Below are 19,051 nucleotides of genomic sequence, written 5' to 3' on the forward strand. Positions count from 1 at the left end.
TATTTGTCTGTTAAAACATGGGGAGATGCAAGACGAATCAACTCGGTGTTCGCGCGCCGTCTGAAACGCGTCTCTCTGTGCGTGCGCGCGCTTTGCACGTGTGCGGCAGAACTGAAGAGACGCTGTGCGAGATGCGGCTTGTGCACGCGCTTCAGGTGTGAGTCAGACAGCAAGACGAGGCGGCAAAGAGTTGTCTTCTGCAACTTATTGTACTTAACAACTCTTTTTAACGTCAAGCAATTCTCTGCTATATGCGTCAAACTAAAACTTTGACCTTTTGCAATGTTTTGATTTAAGTAGCCTATTATTAAAATGATAATGATATCGCACGCTGTTGCTATATGCATATTGCGATATTTACATTTGCGATATTTCGATAATTTCGATATATCGTGCAGCCCTACAATGCGCAAATGCATAAATCAGCATAGTTTGAAATAACGAGTTTAAAGTTGATCACGCGTCTCCAGTGAAGCTGAATTCTCCTCCTGTCTGGATTCAATTCGCACGGATCGACTGTCACGCAGAGCACACGCGATCAGGCAATATACAAATGCACACTTCACAAGATCTCACAGCTGGATTCGACTAAGTCTGCAAGGTTTGTGAAATTAAATGTTCATTAGTCATTTAAAGGTTTGTTTAAATGGTATTTGCTGAATGCTGACGGCAAACGAGAAAGCATTATGTCTGCCTTTCTGTTACTAATAATATAAAAGCAATTGTTATAATACTTTTTGTATATCTTTTAATTCATTTGTTCAACAGTTCTATCTGATTATTAAACAGACTTCTATCTGTATTAGGCAGAACTGTTAAACGACGACAACAAACAATGAAGAGGGAGAATGTGAACACTCTCAGCGCCGTCAAAATAAAAGTCCGGAGCACCTCGAACACATCGGCCAGGCAGAAAAACTTATCGGCCGATGCCGATATTTGAAAAATGCCAAATATCCCCACTAGGACCACTAGTCCTTTGGCTGTTTACTGTTCTTTTCTTTTTCTGCTGATGGCCCGCGCTCGACTTGAAGCAGCACTGCTTAGACCGATGGGTGTGTGTCATCAAAGTACTGCAAGAGCTATAAGAGAGCGGGACGTCTCCATGCTTTCTCTCGGCATACTTTGATGTCATACACCGATCAATCTTAAAGTCAAACACACCTCTTTACTCTCGCGTGTCACGTGACCGAGTGTAATCGCAGCCTCTGCGATTGAAAAATATTTTCGTTTTTTCATATCGCGATATTATCGCAAACGCAATTAATCGTTCAGCCCTACCGGAGAGCTTCAATTACTAATTAATAACTATTTCCAAAGATGACAGCAAGGGGAGAGGACAGCAAAAAAAGAGAGAAATGCTAAGAAAAGAGAAGCATAAAGATGGAGGGAAGAGAAGGCAGAGCTCCCCCTCTTCCCTGGTTTGGGGAGTTAATTAACAAAAAAATTAACAAAAGCCAAAGCATCATCAGGACAGGGTGAACAAGTCTGACCACACCATAGTTACAGCAGCACAGACACAACAAACAGCTCTTGCTGAAAATTCTAGGTGCATTTCAGAGACAGATTAATGAGAACAATAATCATCAATACTGATTACAACCAATACCATTTATGACATCTCTACCAGTTCTTATATCATGAACATGTTTCATAAATTATGAAACTTAGCACTTCTAGTTTGTAACCAAAAAACAAAAAAAAAAATAGGCCTAGTAGTTATAATTCCGTCAGTTTACTTATGCTGCCACTCATAAGACGGATTCATTTTAGGGGTGGGGGAAAAAAATCGATACAGCATAGTATCGCGATATTTTCCGCTGCAATACTGTATCGATACACGGACGCCAAGTATCGATCTTTAATTATACTATTTGGTAGAATAATAAAATCAATTTCTTTACAATCCACTAGATGGTGGTGTTGAGTTTTTTTCTGGTGAGGTCAGCTGGGTCACCTTCAGCATGCAGTAAGTTAGTAAAATAAAGAGGGCAGCATCGCGGAATGTTATCAGGAAAGCCCCGTCCGCGCTTAAATCGGATGTATGGACTTAGTTCAGATTTGTAAACAAGGAGGGGATGTAAGTAGGGATGCACCGAAAATATAGGCTACATATAATAATAATAATAATAATAATATATATGGCCCCGCCCGGCAGTGTTCAGCGCGCATGTTTCACTCTCCTCGTCACTGCGCTCGTCCGTTTGACGCTCCACTCAATATTCCGATCTATGAATGTTCGTTCCGCTCGTGTACCGCTCATGCTCATCGAAAAAGCAAAGTCCGCTCAAATAACGCGCTGACAGGAAATTTCTATGCAGTATAGGCCTACTTGTTCCGGTTTGCAGTAGCGCTACTGTGCTGTAACATGGTGTAGGCTAGTTCAGCTGTACCAAAGAGTATAGAAGCCCTATACTCTTTGGCTGTATTGGGCAACGCTGGTAAAATAATGCTACCTTCAGTGACGCTATGCTCTGCTATGCTATGCTCTGCTCATATGCTCTGATAATAATAGCTACACCAAATACACAAAATAATGTTCTTTTTAACAGCATCATATGGACCCCTTTAAGGTAACACTTTTCAATAAGGGTCTATTAGTTAATGTTAGTTAATGTAATAACTATCATGAACAAACAATGAACAATACATTTATTACAGTATTTTGTTGCACTGTTCAAAATACCTGTAGTAGCACAGCAGTGCATTACATTTAATTAAGGTGGACTAGATTAGACTGTAATACAAATAGTTGAGTTTGCCAGGTGCCAGGTGAGAAAAAGAAAATCTGAATTCTGAATCAGCTATGATCGGCGCATCACTAATTAAAATACTAAGTAAAATGCCTCAAATTTGAAGTACAGTCTGGGATGTCTTTTTCTATCAATTCTTCAATAGGTAGATCTTGTCTTTCATAAAGGCCGAGGTCAGGGATCTTGGGCCTAAAAAGGTTGGTGACCACTGCTCTAAAGAAACAGGATTCCCTAAATTATCGTCATTGATATCGTTATCGCAATAAATATCAGAAATCATCGTGATATATTTTAAAGCCCATATCGCCCCTAATCGTTGTCGATGATTTTCATAATCGATAATAATCGATTTTATTGATTAGTTGTTGCAGCCCTAAAAAAAATATGTATTTCATATAAACGCTGTTCTTTTAAACTTTCAATTTTTAAAGAATCCTGAAAAAAAAGTCTTAAGCATTACCAAAAACTCTGTATTGGTGCATCTTTACTGAAAATGCTTCTCATCGACTGTCCAAAAACCACCATAAACAGGTTTAAATCAGGTTCCTTCCTGCTAAAAGGGACAGATAATCATTGATCTATTTCACATGTCTGCAGGTTTTGACCATTAACCCAAACACAAGCAACTTTCAAGCACAATGTAAACTGATGTTTGCAAGCATTACTGGTAAGGGCATAAAATAGATTGTTATTGACAACAGCAATTGCACATTTCAACAGAAACAGCCAAAGCCCTGCATTACAGAAATAACACACAGTCTTGCAACAAAGCCCTTTAACTGTCAAACGGCACAACAAGATTAACAGGGGGAAAAATACAAATCATACCTCACACACGCGGAGAGAAGAACAAAGAGGAGCTTTGCGAGTTATGCCGAGCAGCAAACCACCAGCAGTGTAAACCAACCCAAATCTTTCTCCTTCAATAAAACAAATGAAATAACACCAATTTCAGGTGACCTAGAAATGTCTTATCACTAAACAGAATGTGTTTGTACAAGACCCATGCTGTTTTCTGGTAGGCATCTGGCACAATGTGTGACTGTCTGATCATGATGCTTGACTGTTGTGGTATCCAAAGTCTGTTTAAAACTGAGGAAACGGCGGAAGGTTGGGGGAAATTGAGAATGATGATAACGCACCTTCTGAAGCAAAGGAACTTGTATTATTTCCTTTTGTATCTGACATAATTTCCTGTTGGAGGCAAAGCTCTCCAGCCATGGGTCAAAGGTTGAAGCAAGCACAGGGCTCGCAAAATCGCTAGCCCGACGTCCTGGGGCTATTGTGTTTTCCAGTTGGGCTACCAAAATGTATCACCACTCTGCCCGACGGGCTATCTTAAATGCAGATCTCCCACAGGTCCTTAAAAACTCCTAAAGTGAGTCGTATCAAACTTAAGGCCATAAAAAGTTTTCAATATGTTAAATGGTATAAGAAATATCTTAATTATAATTTCAAGAGGTCTTCCAGTTGGGGACGGAAAGACAAGCATTGCGATACGGCTGGATTAAACTTCAAAAGGCAATGATGTCACTGAATAAATATGAGCGCTGCACATTTCACATCAAAACCTGGTGTGGATGTCTTTATTTGAATGTATCTGAAGGGAACCGACTGTCCTCAGAAACGTGTCGTTGGCATTTTAATTTAATTTGACATAATTCCTGATAAAGCAGCGTTTTTGAGCGCAGAGCTGCTTTGTGTACACATCCCTTACCGATGGAAACGACAATTTTTCAGCGCTCCTAAAGCACCACCTCATGGCAGAGAATGAAATTTAATTTTACCTATAATTCCTGATAAAGCAGAGTTTATGAGCGCGGAGCTGCTTTGTGTACAGCCATTACCGCGGAAACCACAATATTTCGGTGCTCCTAAAGCACCACCTCGTGGCAGAGAATGAATTTGTATTTCCAATAAGCCTTTCTTGCTGTTTATGGTCAGATCAATGCAAATATCAACTCATGATTTTACGCAGCAAACACAGAGTTGTAAATGAGAAAGAAGTTAATGTGCCTTCTAAAAATCTAAACAAGATAGTAATATTTAAACGCTTTAAATTGACAATTTATATGCCTGATTTATCCCTTTTCATAAAAATGGTCTAAAGGCTGAAATGCTGTTGTATACATTTTTTGTTTTTGTGAAAACCTGTATCTGAACTGTAAATCTTGTAATTTTATGGCTCAATACTGTATGTTACCATAGACATTGTCATTGTCCAACCCCACTCATACTGTGTTCATTTTACATGTGCAGCTCTTAAAATGGGTCATAAATTGCCTTTAATTTTTTTTTTTTAATTCTGCAGATACCCTGTAAATAGTGAAATAAAATTCCTTCCTTCATATTTGTTGATATTTGTGTATTGAAAATATTTTTGATTGACATTTAAACTCCTATCTGATTTTCTACATTTAAAAAAAAAAAAAAAAAGGTCTCTTTTTATTTGGGCTAGCTCAATTAATTTTCGGGCTACCACAATCTGAAGAGTACCTGCCCGAAGTGCTACCAGGGATTTTGAAATTTTGCGAGCCCTGAAGCAGAGGATTTACAAATGGCCTGCCTGGGTTGAACTCACAACCGCCCCTACAGTCTTCAGACACGCAGTGATGTCAGAGGAAGCCAACAGAAGACATCATCTCCTCCAGTGCACTCAGTTCTCTCGGTGTCGATGGGATCCAACATGTTTTCAAAGAACCTTTTCTCTGAGCGGCTCAGCTCTGTGGCCCGAGGGGTCACACTACACACAGCTTGCCAACAGAAGATTCCTGCTCTTAAATGCACGGCTCATGTGCCTGACAAACAGCTCCAGTCAAACCGCAAACACACCACCAGTGTGCTTAAGAGTCATGGCCTACGTGACACCCGGACAAATACTAAATAAAGTGTTCATCACAACTTGTGTCATTATGTTGGTGGGAGACTCTCAGAAGCTGATCTGTAATTACTGCGTCTGACAGGCTCTCAGTATACTTGGCTTACTGCTCCAACTAACACTAGCAGACATATTAAAGGTCCAATGTGTAATTTCTATACTACATGGAACAGTTAAGTTTTATAGTGGCCCCACACAGCAAAAACTTAAGAATGACCCAAAATAGGTTTGCCCAATATTTTTGAATGACTGAATAGTTGTCAAACAAAACAAAACAAATAATTAAATAGCTAAATAAAATTTGGTTGTAAAAGAAAATAAATAATGGTAATAATAATAATAAATAAATAAAATTTGGTTGTGAAAGAAAATAATAATAATAATAATAATAATAGTTAGAAGTAGTAGTAAATAAAATTCGGTTGTAAAAGACAAAAAAAAAATTATAATTTTGGTGGAAAAACCCATCTCAATTTTTTAGAGCCACTAGTGCCTCATAAAACACACTTCATCTTTAACAAACTTCTGTATACTGTCTTATGTTGTAAACCAATATATGGAAGACAATACTCTATTAGTAAAGACAGCGCTTCCCTTTTTCCTCAAATCATAAATTTAAACATGTCATTAAAGCAAAAATGTCGGTATGACTATGAGCCCTAATTTTGTAGCTTGAAAGCCCGTCAGCCTTCAGCATAATGGGTTATCACCAGCAGCTGTCTTTGAGCTATGCGGTAAACAGGTAGCCCTCACGAAAAAACCCAGAGGAGGGAGAGAGAGAACAGGAAGAAAAAGGAAGGGAGAGAGAAGCTGCCAGCACAACTCGCACCACAGAGAGACTGGCAGACGGGGGAGGGAGCGAGAGAGTGTAGCAGACGAGTGTCAGAGGAGGAAAAATGAGGAAGAAATGAGCCCTACAGCAATTACCCTTACAGACAGACAACAGCTCCTTAATTTCTATGCAAAAAAGATCAAAGAGAGAGGAAAGGAAAAAAAGAGAAGGAGGGAGGCAAAAGGGAGAGAGAGGAAAAGCAGAGGGGAGGGAGAAAAAGAGACAAAGTAGGAGGGATAAAAGACCTTATTCATGTCTCGTTCTGTGGATGCCCCTGGATAGAACCGACATCAGCAAGTGCCACCGATGGGAACAGAGAGCAGCAAGGGGGAGGGGAGGCGATCGGACATTTACATAAAAATAGAGGGCCGTGGTCTACCGAGGAGATGCTCATTTACTCCAATGGCAGTTCGGTTATTCCAGATCATTCCATCACATAGCAAGCGGAGCGCTGGGATTGGCTCTCTCCCGCGTTCCATTCAGAGTCGGGTAAAGTTGCCTCTCAAACATCAGTCAAATGGCCTCCTGTCTCATTACATCTCTGAAACAGCACTCCATGTTTTCTTCCACTCGCTCGGTGACAAGGCTTCAGAAGATCCATCAAGTTCTTCCTTCACTTGCTCTTCCCTTGGGACGGGAATGATTAGTTAGCAGACAGGAATGGCACTTGCCGCAAAATTTTAAGACTTTTAACAAGCTGCAGATTTGACGAGGGAGTAAACTATGAGAAGAAACATACATGGATGGATAAACATGTGGAGACACCAACATCTGAGCTGAAACAGCCCCAGACAAAGCCTCTTGAGTTACACTATTGTATTAACATCCAATCACAAGTGGGCCAAGCTGAATACAAATGTAAACGTGGTAGGGATGTAACGGTATGAAAATTTCTTATCACGATTATAGTGACCAAAATTATCAAGGTTATCCGTATTATCACGGTATTGTTCAAATGTGCTGGAGATGTTAAAAAAGTACCGACACATAAATCACTTCAAGTTTTATATTTAAAAATCAACAAACAACAAATAAAATGACTTTTTGTTTGCATAATCACTAAAACAATAACATTACCAATGATGTTCGGATTTTAAATGACAACTTGACTGACAACAGTTTAATAGCATGTTGAAATATCTAATATAAATGTTCAAATAAAGCTTTGAAAAAGTTTCATAAAAAGGTAAACCTCACATTTCAGCCTTTAAATAAAAGAAAAGATATAAGTCAAAATGCTAATTGATTAATAAATTATATGTATTTTATCTGCTCCATAAATAATTTTAGATAACTTATCTGAATTGTTTAAATGTGTAGAATCCACATAAGCTTGTTTTTCATCAACCGGTCAAAATTTACAGCAGGGCATGCAAATTCAGTCTGTTTTTGGCCAGACAAAAATTGCACACAGGCTGTATGTAAATATAAGTCTCTGTAAATCCACTCGCTGACAGCAGGTGGTGCTTATGGAAAAGCTGTTTCCCGTAAACTCCGTGGACAAAGCAGTATTGCAATTAAGAACACTTCCTTTAGGTATTACATGGAGCGAAGATGAAAACAAAATGCCATTGAATCGTTTCTGAAGACAGTCAGAACCTTCAGAGGTACATTCATATAATTCATTCATATATTAATTTGTATAATTCCCTTAGCACTCTTTTAAAACCTCCCAGCTTTTCCGCCCTGTTTTCACTCAAAACGAAACTACTCTACGTGCTGTGCGCATGTGAGACTAACTGGAAACTGCTTTATGCTGGACAGTATTTATTTGTCGCGAGTTGTTCAAATCGCAGTAATCTAATACGGTTTTAATTAGTGCTGGGTGGTATGACCAAAAATTGATATCACGGTATTTTTCAAGATGATACCGGTTTAACGGTACATGACGGTATTTTTTTTTCATGCATGACCGGGTGTTAACCATATTTTCTACTGATTGAGAGAGGAAATACTGCAGTATATTGACTTAGAATGCCCTATTCTGTTACTTAAAACTGTGCTTTATGCTGGACAGTATTTATTTATCGCGAGTTGTTCAAATCGTGGTAATCTAATACGGTTTTAATGATAATTAAAAGATGAAACGGTAATACTAACCGTGGGGAATTTTATCATGATTTATCGTCAAACCAGTAATCGTTACATCCCTAAAACGTGGTTCAAAAAATTTGTGGATCACATTATTAAAACCACACTCTACGAAAGTAAAAAAATCATGTGACCACACTGTATTTGTAATGTAAACACTAATGCATACCAAACTACCTACTCAACTGTAAATTAATAATGGTGCTAAAAAGACAGATTTAAACTTCAACAGTTAGATGATGCTTTAAAAGAAACCCATCTGATCAGGAAAAAAAGCCTGTTACATCACATCAAGTTCAGTTAATACAAGAACTTGACTAAAATAACTGAAATCTCTTTAAAAAAATTTAAGAAATGGAGAAATGGCTGCACTGCTAAAATTTCAGCTTTGCCATCACATGAATAAATAGCATTTTAAATTAATTTTAAATGTTAATATTTCACAATATTACTGTTTTACTGTATTTTTGATTAAAAGAAATGCAGCTTTGGTGAGCATAAGAGACTTCTTTCAAAAACGTTTTAAAAATCTTACAGACCCCAAAACTTTTGAGTACGGTAGAGTGTTTTGACTATCAGCATCAAGTAACACTGCCATAATATGTGACAAGTGGTCACAAGAGATGTATTTGAGATTAGTGGTCGACCGATATTGTTTTTTTTGACAGCCGATGCCGATATCTTGGAAAGCATGGTGGCCAATGGCCGATATAAAGCCGATATAATTTTATTTATTTTAATTAATATTTAAGAAATTTGAAATCATTTGAAAATGTATTTAAAAATAAATGTGTAAAATAAACATACTTATACTTTAAATGACAATGTATTTTTCACAAATAAAAAAATATTTAATAAAACGTCAACATTGTAACCAACAGGGCACTAAGTAATCTGGGAAGTTTGTGTGCATTGGGAATCATATTTTTTCAAATAAAGCCAAGGTACCAGTCATTTTACATGCAGCACACAGTGAAAATGACATGAATATGACAGTGGGTCAAATGGATAAAGCGCAGCATAATTTGAAATCACGAGTTTAAATTTTGTCGATCGCGCATCTCCAGTGAAGCTGAACTCTCCTCCTGTCCGCATTCAATTCACACAGACCGACCGTCACGCAGAGCATACGCGATCATGCAGGATACAAATGCACACTTCACAAGATCTCAACTAGATTCGACTAAGTTTGCAAGGTTTGTGAAATTAAATGTTCATTAATAGACATTCAAAGATTTGTTCAAATGATTTAAATGCGTATTTGCTGAATGCTGACGGCAAACGAGACAGTATTATAATGTTTGCTTTTCTATTACTAATAATATAAAAGCAATCGTTATAATACTTTTTTGTATACATTTTAATTCCTTTGTGTAACCGTTCTATCTGATTATTAGACAGACTTCTGTCCGTGGACAGAACTGTTAACTATGACAGCGAACAAGAGGGAGAATGTGAGCACTGTGTGCCCAGGCGCTGCCGTTCTCAGCACCGTCAAAATAAAAGTCCCGCCTCGAACCCATCGGCCAAACAGGAAAAACTTATCGGCCGATGCCGATATTTGAAAAAATGCCAAATATTGGCCGATTTATCGGTCGATCACTATTTGAGATGCATGTTAACACCAGGTGTAAACAGAGTTTTAACCGCTGAGACAGAGTGGAGAATATGGTGATGCAGCTCTAGCCACTATGTCTAATGCAAATCCTCAGATTTTCAAGCTTTTATGAGTCTCCTGTGATGTATTTTTTACACAAGATTTAATTATGGCAGGACACATGAATTCCAGCCCATTCACTTGCTTCTTGAAACCTTCTGAGACATGTGTTCCTCAAGTGAACCATACAACAGAAGTGATAGTGCCATCTTTCACTCTCTCTATGCCCTTTAAAGTCTCACTAGACCTGCTGTTCACTGATTCACACCTTCACTGCCAGGGTGCCAGTAGGGATCTAAATCAGGTGCTCTGTGGTCCAGCTCAGGGGAATATATTTACGCGCATGTGTCTTAAGAGCTTAAAGTTTATTGCATCCGTCCACTGTGTTCGTATGAGAGCCAGCAGAGAGACGACTGCATGTGTGTTTGTGAGAAAGACATCAAGAAGTATGTGTCAAGAGAGATGCTGAACGAGCAGCAGGTTCACACGTCTGTTACAAGGAGATACGGTCAAGTCGCTATGACCCTGCTGATCTCAAGATGACCGCAAGCATAACATTTAGTCCTGAAACAGGCTGCTTGACACTTTATCTGATCCTGAATTAGATGAACAAAGAACCACAGATGCCTACAAGAGGAACAAATTAAAAGTACACCACTTAACGCAACATTTGAAAATCTGGATTAGCACTTAAATAAAATTAAACGCAATTTCATCTGCAATAAAATTAACACTTGAATATAGCTCTTCTGACAGTTTTCCCTACACCTTTTGAGCAATTAAAAGACTTCCTTGACTTTTCTGGCTGTTCGCGATCAGTAAACTCTTACCAAATAAATATTGTAGAGCTAGGTTTAACTTGAAAAATTTATGATCACCCTAAAAATCATTCGAAATTTTCCTTGATATTTCTGGTCTCCAGAACTGTGGGAACCCTGTTCTGGAGACCAACAAGTGAAGAAAGAAACAAGAGGTGTCAAGAGGAAGAGAGAAGCATATGTCTGACTTCTCCTCTGAGAGTAATGTGTAGGGATTTAATGGTATGAAAATTTCTTATCACGATTATAGTGACCAAAATTATCACGGTTATCAGTATTATCACGGTATTGTTAAAATGTGCTGGAAATGTTAAAAAAAGTTCTGACACACAAATCGTTTCAAGTTTTGCATTTAAAATCAACAAACAATAAATAAAATTACTTTTTGTTTGCATAAACACTAAAATAATAACATTACCAATGATGTCCGGATTTTAAATGACAACATAACTGACAACAGTTTATCTAATAGCTTGTACAAAATGTTCAAATAAAGCTTTGAAAAAGTTTTATAAAATGGTAAACCTCACATTTCAGCCATTAAAGAAAAGGTTTAAATCAAAATGATAATTAATAAATGATTATATGTATTTTATCTGCTCCATAAATAATTCTAGATAGCTTATGCGAATTGTTTAAATGTGTAGAATCCACATAAGCTAGTTTTTCATCAACCGGTCAAAATTTACAGCAGGGCATGCAAATTCGGTCCATTTTTTGGCCAGACAGGAACTGCACACAGACTGAATGTAAATGTAACGCTCTGTGAATCCACTCTCTGACAGCAGGTGGCGCTTAAGGAACAATAGAATTAGAGTGGTTTCCGTAATCTCCTTGGACAAAGCAGCATTGCTACTTTAATAGTTATTACATAGAGCAAAGATGAAAACAAAATGCTATCAAATCTTTTCTGAAGATAATCAGAACCTTCTGATGTACATTTATATAATCAATTCATTAATATATTCCTTTGTATAATTCCCTTAGCACTCTTTTAAAGGGGTCATATGATGTTGCTAAAAAGAACATTAGTTTGTGTATTTGGTGTAATGAAATGTGTTTATGCGGTTTAAGGTTCAAAAAACACATTATTTTCCACACACTGTACATTATTGTTTCTCCTCTATGCCCCGCCTTTCTGAAACGTGACGATTTTTACAAAGCTCTTCGGTCTGAAAAGAGAGGTGTGCTCTGATTGGCCAACTATCCAGTGCGTTGTGATTGGCCGAATACCTCAAGCGTGTGACGGAAATGTTACACCCCTTACCATACTGTGATGCCGTGTCCCGGATGATGACTTATACTGTCTTTTTACGTGTTGCGTTGCGTAAACATAAAACCATGTCTGCATTTGTGATCGGAGAAATGACAAACAACAAGCGCTACTCTACACTGCTCAAAACTCCTGTTTTTATATTTAAATTCTTTAAATATAAAAAAATCTTCCCACATCGTGACGTAGACATGTGGGGGCGTGTTAAAGAATATCTCTTTGGGTTTGGGACTTCAGTCTTTGCAACTTTAGGGATCTTATCTGTTCACGAACAGCTTGCAACACTCCAAAGAGAAAGGAAATCGCATCATATGACCCCTTTAAAACCTCTCAGCTTTTCCGTCATGATTTCACACAAAACGAAACTACTCTGGGTGCTGTGCACACGTGAAACTGTTACTTAAAACTGTGCTTTATGCTGGATAGTATTTATTTATCCTCAACTGTTCAAATCACGGTAATCGAATACGGTTTTAATGGTAGTTAAAATATGAAACACTAATACGAATCGTGGGGAACCGTGGGGAATTTTATCATCAAACCGGTAATCGTTCCATCCCTAGTCATGAGGCACAAGTGGGATGCAGCCATTATAGCAAACATTTCCACAAACGATGAAGGCATGAATAAAGATGGGGCAGGTCCATCTCCTTGGTCCATAAAGGGGGAAAAAAGCAGGGAAAGAAAGGTGGAAAATGAAAGCTTTTCCGCAGACATCCATGATGCTCTCTGCTCGTTCATGCTTCGATGCTCTTCATTATTCCATCCTTCAAAGAGCTTAAGAAATAAAAATAAGGCAAAACTTCTTCGATATTTCCTATTTCTGTCTTTTATCAAACCAAGGGATTTGCACTCACACACATCAGATGAGATGTGACGGCATCACACAGACTCCACTGTAGGGGTGTGCGATATTGACAAATTATATCTCGATATTTTATGGGATTTTATCGATAACGATAATTAGACGATATTTTGCTGAGTGTGTATTTTGCTACCGTGGACAGCTGACTCCTAATGTTTTTGATATTCTTCATATTCTGTGTGGTGGTCATCTTTTTTTTTTTCAATAAATTTAAATTGACTTTTACCTTTTATGGGCATTTTTACCTTTATAAAGCCATTTTTCTAAAAGTGTGCATTCCATCCCTAGTCATGAGGCACAACTGGGATGCAGCCATTATAGCAAACATCTCCACAAACGAATGAAAAATACAGCAATATCTCTTGTGGAGAGGGATATTATAGAATGGGTGAATTGGTCATTCTTTTGCCCATAAGGCTCCATTTCTGTCCCTCCTCCAGCACAATGAACGGTAATGAGGGAGGATCAATAGACAAAGGAAAAAATAAATAAATCGCCTCTTCCTATTTCTCTATATAATCCCATTTTTCTTTCCTTCCGTTTCTCACTGTAAAAGAAGGCATGAATAAAGATGGGGCAGGTCCATCTCTTTGGTCCATAAAGGAAAGGGGAAAAAAGCAGGGAAAGAAAGGTGGAAAATTAAAGCTTTTCCACAGACATCCATGATGCTCTCTGCTCGTTCATGCTTCGATGCTCTTCATTATTCCATCCTTCAAAGAGCTTAAGAAATAAAAATGAGGCAAAACTTCTTCGATATTTCCTATTTCTGTCTTTTCTCAAACCAAGGGATTTGCACTCACACACATCAGATGAGATGTGACGGCATCACACAGACTCCACTGTAGGGCTGTGCGATATTGACAAAAAATTATATCTCGATATTTTATGGGATTTTATCGATAATGATAATTTACATGAAAAAAATCAACAAAAAAAAAAAAAGAAAAGAAAAAGAAAAAGCCGAAATTTGAAATGAAAACCGCCAGCAGGTGGCAGCAAATCACTGTTAATAAGTGAGTCATTGCGATTGAACCGAATCATTTAAACGGTTGATTCATTCAAGAACGAAACACCGTCATGTTGCTCAGAGACACAAAACAGCACCTTGGCTGTATTCGGAATGATTTTTGTTGGCGAAATAGAGCAAAAACAAGTAATATGGTGTCTAAAACGTAAGTCTCTTAATTAGCTTATTGTTTATTGAATTCAATGTCACATTTGTAATCATGGTGATTTTTGGAGAAAAACGGCACTCTTCGTGTGAAATTGAATAACTATATGAAGTGGTATAAATATATAAATTTTCTGCCATGTCTTGAATTTGTGATCATTCTAAATGCATTTTAATAGACTGAATCATGCAGTGAAAGAAAACACACTAAATGCGCACACGCACTAGTCTAGACTTCACGTAATGTATGCGTGCGCTCTGTAGGGATGTTTTGAATGGTTTTTGCAAAATACTCGATAATGTCAAAGACTATATATATCGCAGACCCCTACTCCACTGCCCTGTTTCATACAATGCAACACTAACCCAAAACAACAATAACCCTCAGGTAAGGGTTAGCAGAGCGAGAACTGATCTTAAAAGAAAACACAATTATAAAGGCATTTCACATCATTCCTGCCGCACAGATCTACAAGTGATCACTTCTACAGAGATTAATCAAACACCTTCAGACCAGTCGGTTCAAACACAAGCAGAAGGCTCTTGATCTATTTTTGTCACTCTAACAGCTCTTGTAAACATTAAAATTATTGTAGCATGTATAAACTTAATGGCACACTTTTTAGGTTAATTCGCAAGCGACAGACACTGACTGCTAAACTGGGACTGTAGAAACAATCAAAGACCTTAGCTTGGGCCTATGGCACATTTTGATGACAAGTAACTAAAATGCACATGCAAAGAGTGTGTGGGTGTGAGAGAGGAAGGAGGAGGAAGAAATTCAGAGAGACCACAGTTGATAGAGAAAGAGAGATATAGTGGGCGAAAAGGAAAAAAGTGAAAAACTGAAAAACGCAAAACAAAAGTCAGTGAAACATAGTGAGCTGCCTACCTAGACAGCACGAAAAGGTACTTTGTGGTGCCATGATACCATATCACCACATCTTTTTTATGTATATATCAACTTGATACAAAAGCACCAGTACTTGCTATCTAAGTTGGCAGCTGGGACAAACTCAGTTGTGCTAAAAAGCTTACCTGTCAGTTCGTGGTGGATGAGTTCAGAGAAGTTGGGATCGTCACCCCACCAGAAGAGCCACAGCTCCCGGCGTCCCTGCCTCTGGCTCCGCCTCCACACGCTCAGCACATCTGCCTTCAGACAGCGGCTGAAGCTGCAGAGGATGGGGTCCTCCTCGGTGACCGGGAACAGGATGGGCGCCGAGGTCGGACCTTGCCACACGTACCTCTTCCATTTTATCCCTGTCAAATCAGCCTGTGAGAAAGAGAGATTGTGTTAGCTTTTGTCAGTAAGGCTGCTCACCACTGTCGAAGAGACACACATATTCAGCAGCATCTAAAAGTCTTAGTGCTGATCTATTATCTGGTTTTAAGACCGAAGATAAATGGCATTGATGTGATAGAACAGATCCTAGACCAGCAGCGCTCAATCTATGAAATTCTTAATGGACCCCAGCCCAGGAGTTAATCCTGCCTTAATGATCTGTTGTATGCTCAGCCACACTCAGACCGATACAGATAGGAGAGATCAGAAAAACAATGAGTGAAGCACAGGATAGATAAAAATGGCTTTAAAAAAAATAGTGTTTTTGAAGACCAAAGCAAGCAGACCTTTAATACAAAAAAAGCAAAGAAAACAGAAACAAAATATGGAAGGGAATAAAAAAAATCACATTATCAGAGCGCAAATTAACAAATAAAACATGGAGTGATGTTATTATGCACATCCTTAATTGACTTGGCAGGACAGGTCATGCAGACCTCAGCTTTTATAAACCTGGACGGCAGCATTTATAAAGTGAACAGAACAAAAACAAACATTAACTGTTATAATCTGAAAACCCTAACCACTGGCAAGCCTAACGACTAGGGGTGCTCCGACTGATCGGCTACTGATCACTATCAGCTAATAATCGCTTTGGGAAGTTTGATCGGCCGTCTCTGTAAAGGCTGATCTCGAGCTGACGACATGCCAGCATGCTGTGAGAGATTTGGCATGACATGCAGCGGCACCGTCTCAATCTCTGTCTCACAGGTAAAATAACTATAATGTTGAAGGTCAGGTACAATTCATATTTCTTTATTAACTTACTAACAAAGTAATTTGAAAACTTTATGTGAGGCGTAATTTCACAAACAACGTGAGTGAATCACCGCACACTCTTTCTTTCCCTCTTTCCCTCTCAAAATGCGCAAATGGCTTCAAATTACCACATCGTGTCTGCACTATAAACGAGCTGCACACTGCACAGTTGACACAGGAATTGTCACTTGCACAATCGAGGTAGTGTCGCATCATCACCAAAGTTTATAATTTGCATTTCTTTTTAAGTTTTGCCAGTGTTTAAACCATTTAGCACTCACGCGCTCTCCTAGAGACGGTGTGCTCATGCACACACTCAAAGCACACACACATAAGGCTGCCTCACATGCAGCTCACAAAATCAGGCTTGCGCTGTGTGTAAGCTATTGTGCAGCAACTGCCCCATTGTAAAAACAAATATGCACTGCATGATCAAACATATACTAGGTGAGATAATTACATATATCGTATCAGCAGATGCTGCTTCAAAAATTCTGATCGGAGCAACCTTACTAAGGACTGTGTTTTTCTCTTGTGCATTGCCAGCTAAAAACAGAGATGGAAAAAAACAGTTGTTCGCAGTCATGTTCACAATAATGCTCATTTGTTGCAAAGTAAAACTTGTTGCAGCTGTTGGAAAATATTTCCATCTGACTTAGGAGTGCAGATCAAACACCTGCAAAATATGCAAAGAGAACATCTGCAGAGGATGCACTGAAAAAAAAATACAGCAGCAAAAGCTGCTACACACTAGTTACTGAAACTAAAAATGGGACAAATCTAGCGGTCGAAATTTAGACCGTTGACAGCTGACGAGGGGGGGAAAAAGTCAGAATGGCCTTAAAGGTATAAAGAAGAAATTGGCAGAAATGTAAGAGGAACGTAAACAACCTCATGAAGCACTCCACTTTTCCAAAACAACATTCTTGTTTTCCAAAAAGAAACTTTTTTTGATGGAATTCAAGATGGTGTAAAATTAGAAACAACCACAATATGCAAAAACATCAATGGAAAGAGTGTGTGTTTTAAGGGCAGGAGTCATGTTCGGCTTGTAGAATCTGGCTCCTTTGACTTTCCACTTAAACTTGAGTGGTTTGTTGGGTCATGGCCCTCCACATAACTTCTTCCTTTGTCACAACATCTCACTAAAGTTCACTAAAGTTTTACAAGAACTCTTCTGAGTGCTGCCAGGAACGACAGCAGATGCTTCTCAGGAGAATCAAAGCAAACAGCTGAGCTACAGGTGAAGTGACACCAACAACCTCCTTGAGACGCACTCCATCTCATGGCCCGAAATTATTGGATGCTTTCTCTGTTGCTCTCACTCCCAAGAGATGCTTATCAATAGCGTCTGTCTCACATTGCTTCAGCCACTCAAAAAAGTCAATCAGTGCCCAAAGACCAATAGCCCCTGGAGACGATCCAATGACAGGAAAATAGCTTCACATGTACTCAAGATAAAAACTGTGACTGTTTTCAATCCATTTAACTGAAAGATTTCATCTTCAAAAGATTTTCACAAGCATAACGACCTCACTAACCCAACTAGTACAACAAAACGTGAAATGTCAATCTCAGGAAGCCACAATTTATCTGCAACGTATTGCATGAAAATGTGCAACCGACAACATTAAAGCTCACCTCTGGCAAGCACTTTTTCAAGACATAAATAAAGTGAATAAACAAACATTTAATACAATCTTGTTGGCTAAAAAGATGTTGGCTGATGCTTATTAAAGTTCCTTGCTCAATTTCAAAATCATATTTACTCCACCTGCTTGGCTAATATTATGCACTAAAACTTAGATGAGCATGTGTTATGAGGCAGCAAATGTGTGTGCTGAGGTGAGACAGAGTTTCCCATGAGCCGAGCCTTACAGTGGTGTGCTAAAATTACACCAAGCAAAACAAAACGGGGTCAAACACTTTAAGAGCTTACACGTACAGAGAAATATGCAGATGGGCTGTTCTGCATGATCAAATCAAATCAGTGAGGCTTTTATTATCTGAACATTTCACAGACCTCACATAAAACAAAAGTAAATGACATTGGGGGAAAACGTGAGGAGGAAAAAAAAAAGTTGGCACACCTGTAACCAAAAAAAAAAAAAAAGGCCTCTTCCAAGACTGAGCGCGCAAATGAGTTTCTGGAAAACTGCAACTATTCATATTCAAATCATCAAGCAATACATTCAGTAAAGTGTGCAAACAAGCTCTCAGTGGAGCCATCCATCTTCAGACAATATCAGAGATTGTGCTGTGGCAGTAATAAAACAGAGCAGGCATTAAACTGGATAAGCTGAAGTTATATAATTCACCGCAAGGCCTTGACACTGTTCGTGAGAGTGTGTCTGTGTACTTGTTTTGTTGTACTAGTGAAGGACACGTTTCTGAAAATGTCAAATATAGCAAAAATTGCATACACAGAACAAATCAATCTAAAATGAAAAAAATATTTTTTCAAATCTAAAAATGCAGGGCTGGTCCATAGTAATTATAATTAGCTTCATCTCAGAACAATATAAGTCAATGGGACACCAGTATGTGTGTAAAAGTGTGTGTGTGTTTAGAGCAGAAAAGTGCCGTAAACAACCCTGCAGGCTCCAGGAATG

At 38.5% G+C, this 19,051-nt stretch overlaps 1 protein-coding gene across 1 annotated transcript in view; it reads right to left on the reverse strand.

Annotated features, from left to right (window-relative positions):
• The window catches only part of LOC107699258 (mediator of RNA polymerase II transcription subunit 13-like), a 104,581-nt gene that overhangs the window by 83,249 nt on the left and 2,281 nt on the right, over nt 1–19,051 (reverse strand). The window contains exon 2 of the mRNA XM_016500454.1: nt 15,377–15,611. Coding sequence (XP_016355940.1) covers nt 15,377–15,611 — 235 coding nt within the window. The remainder of the gene's footprint in view (nt 1–15,376; nt 15,612–19,051) is intronic.

The sequence above is a fragment of the Sinocyclocheilus anshuiensis genome, unplaced genomic scaffold, assembly GCF_001515605.1.
Source record: "Sinocyclocheilus anshuiensis isolate Anshui unplaced genomic scaffold, SAMN03320099.WGS_v1.1 scaffold334, whole genome shotgun sequence".
NCBI lineage: Eukaryota > Metazoa > Chordata > Actinopteri > Cypriniformes > Cyprinidae > Sinocyclocheilus > Sinocyclocheilus anshuiensis.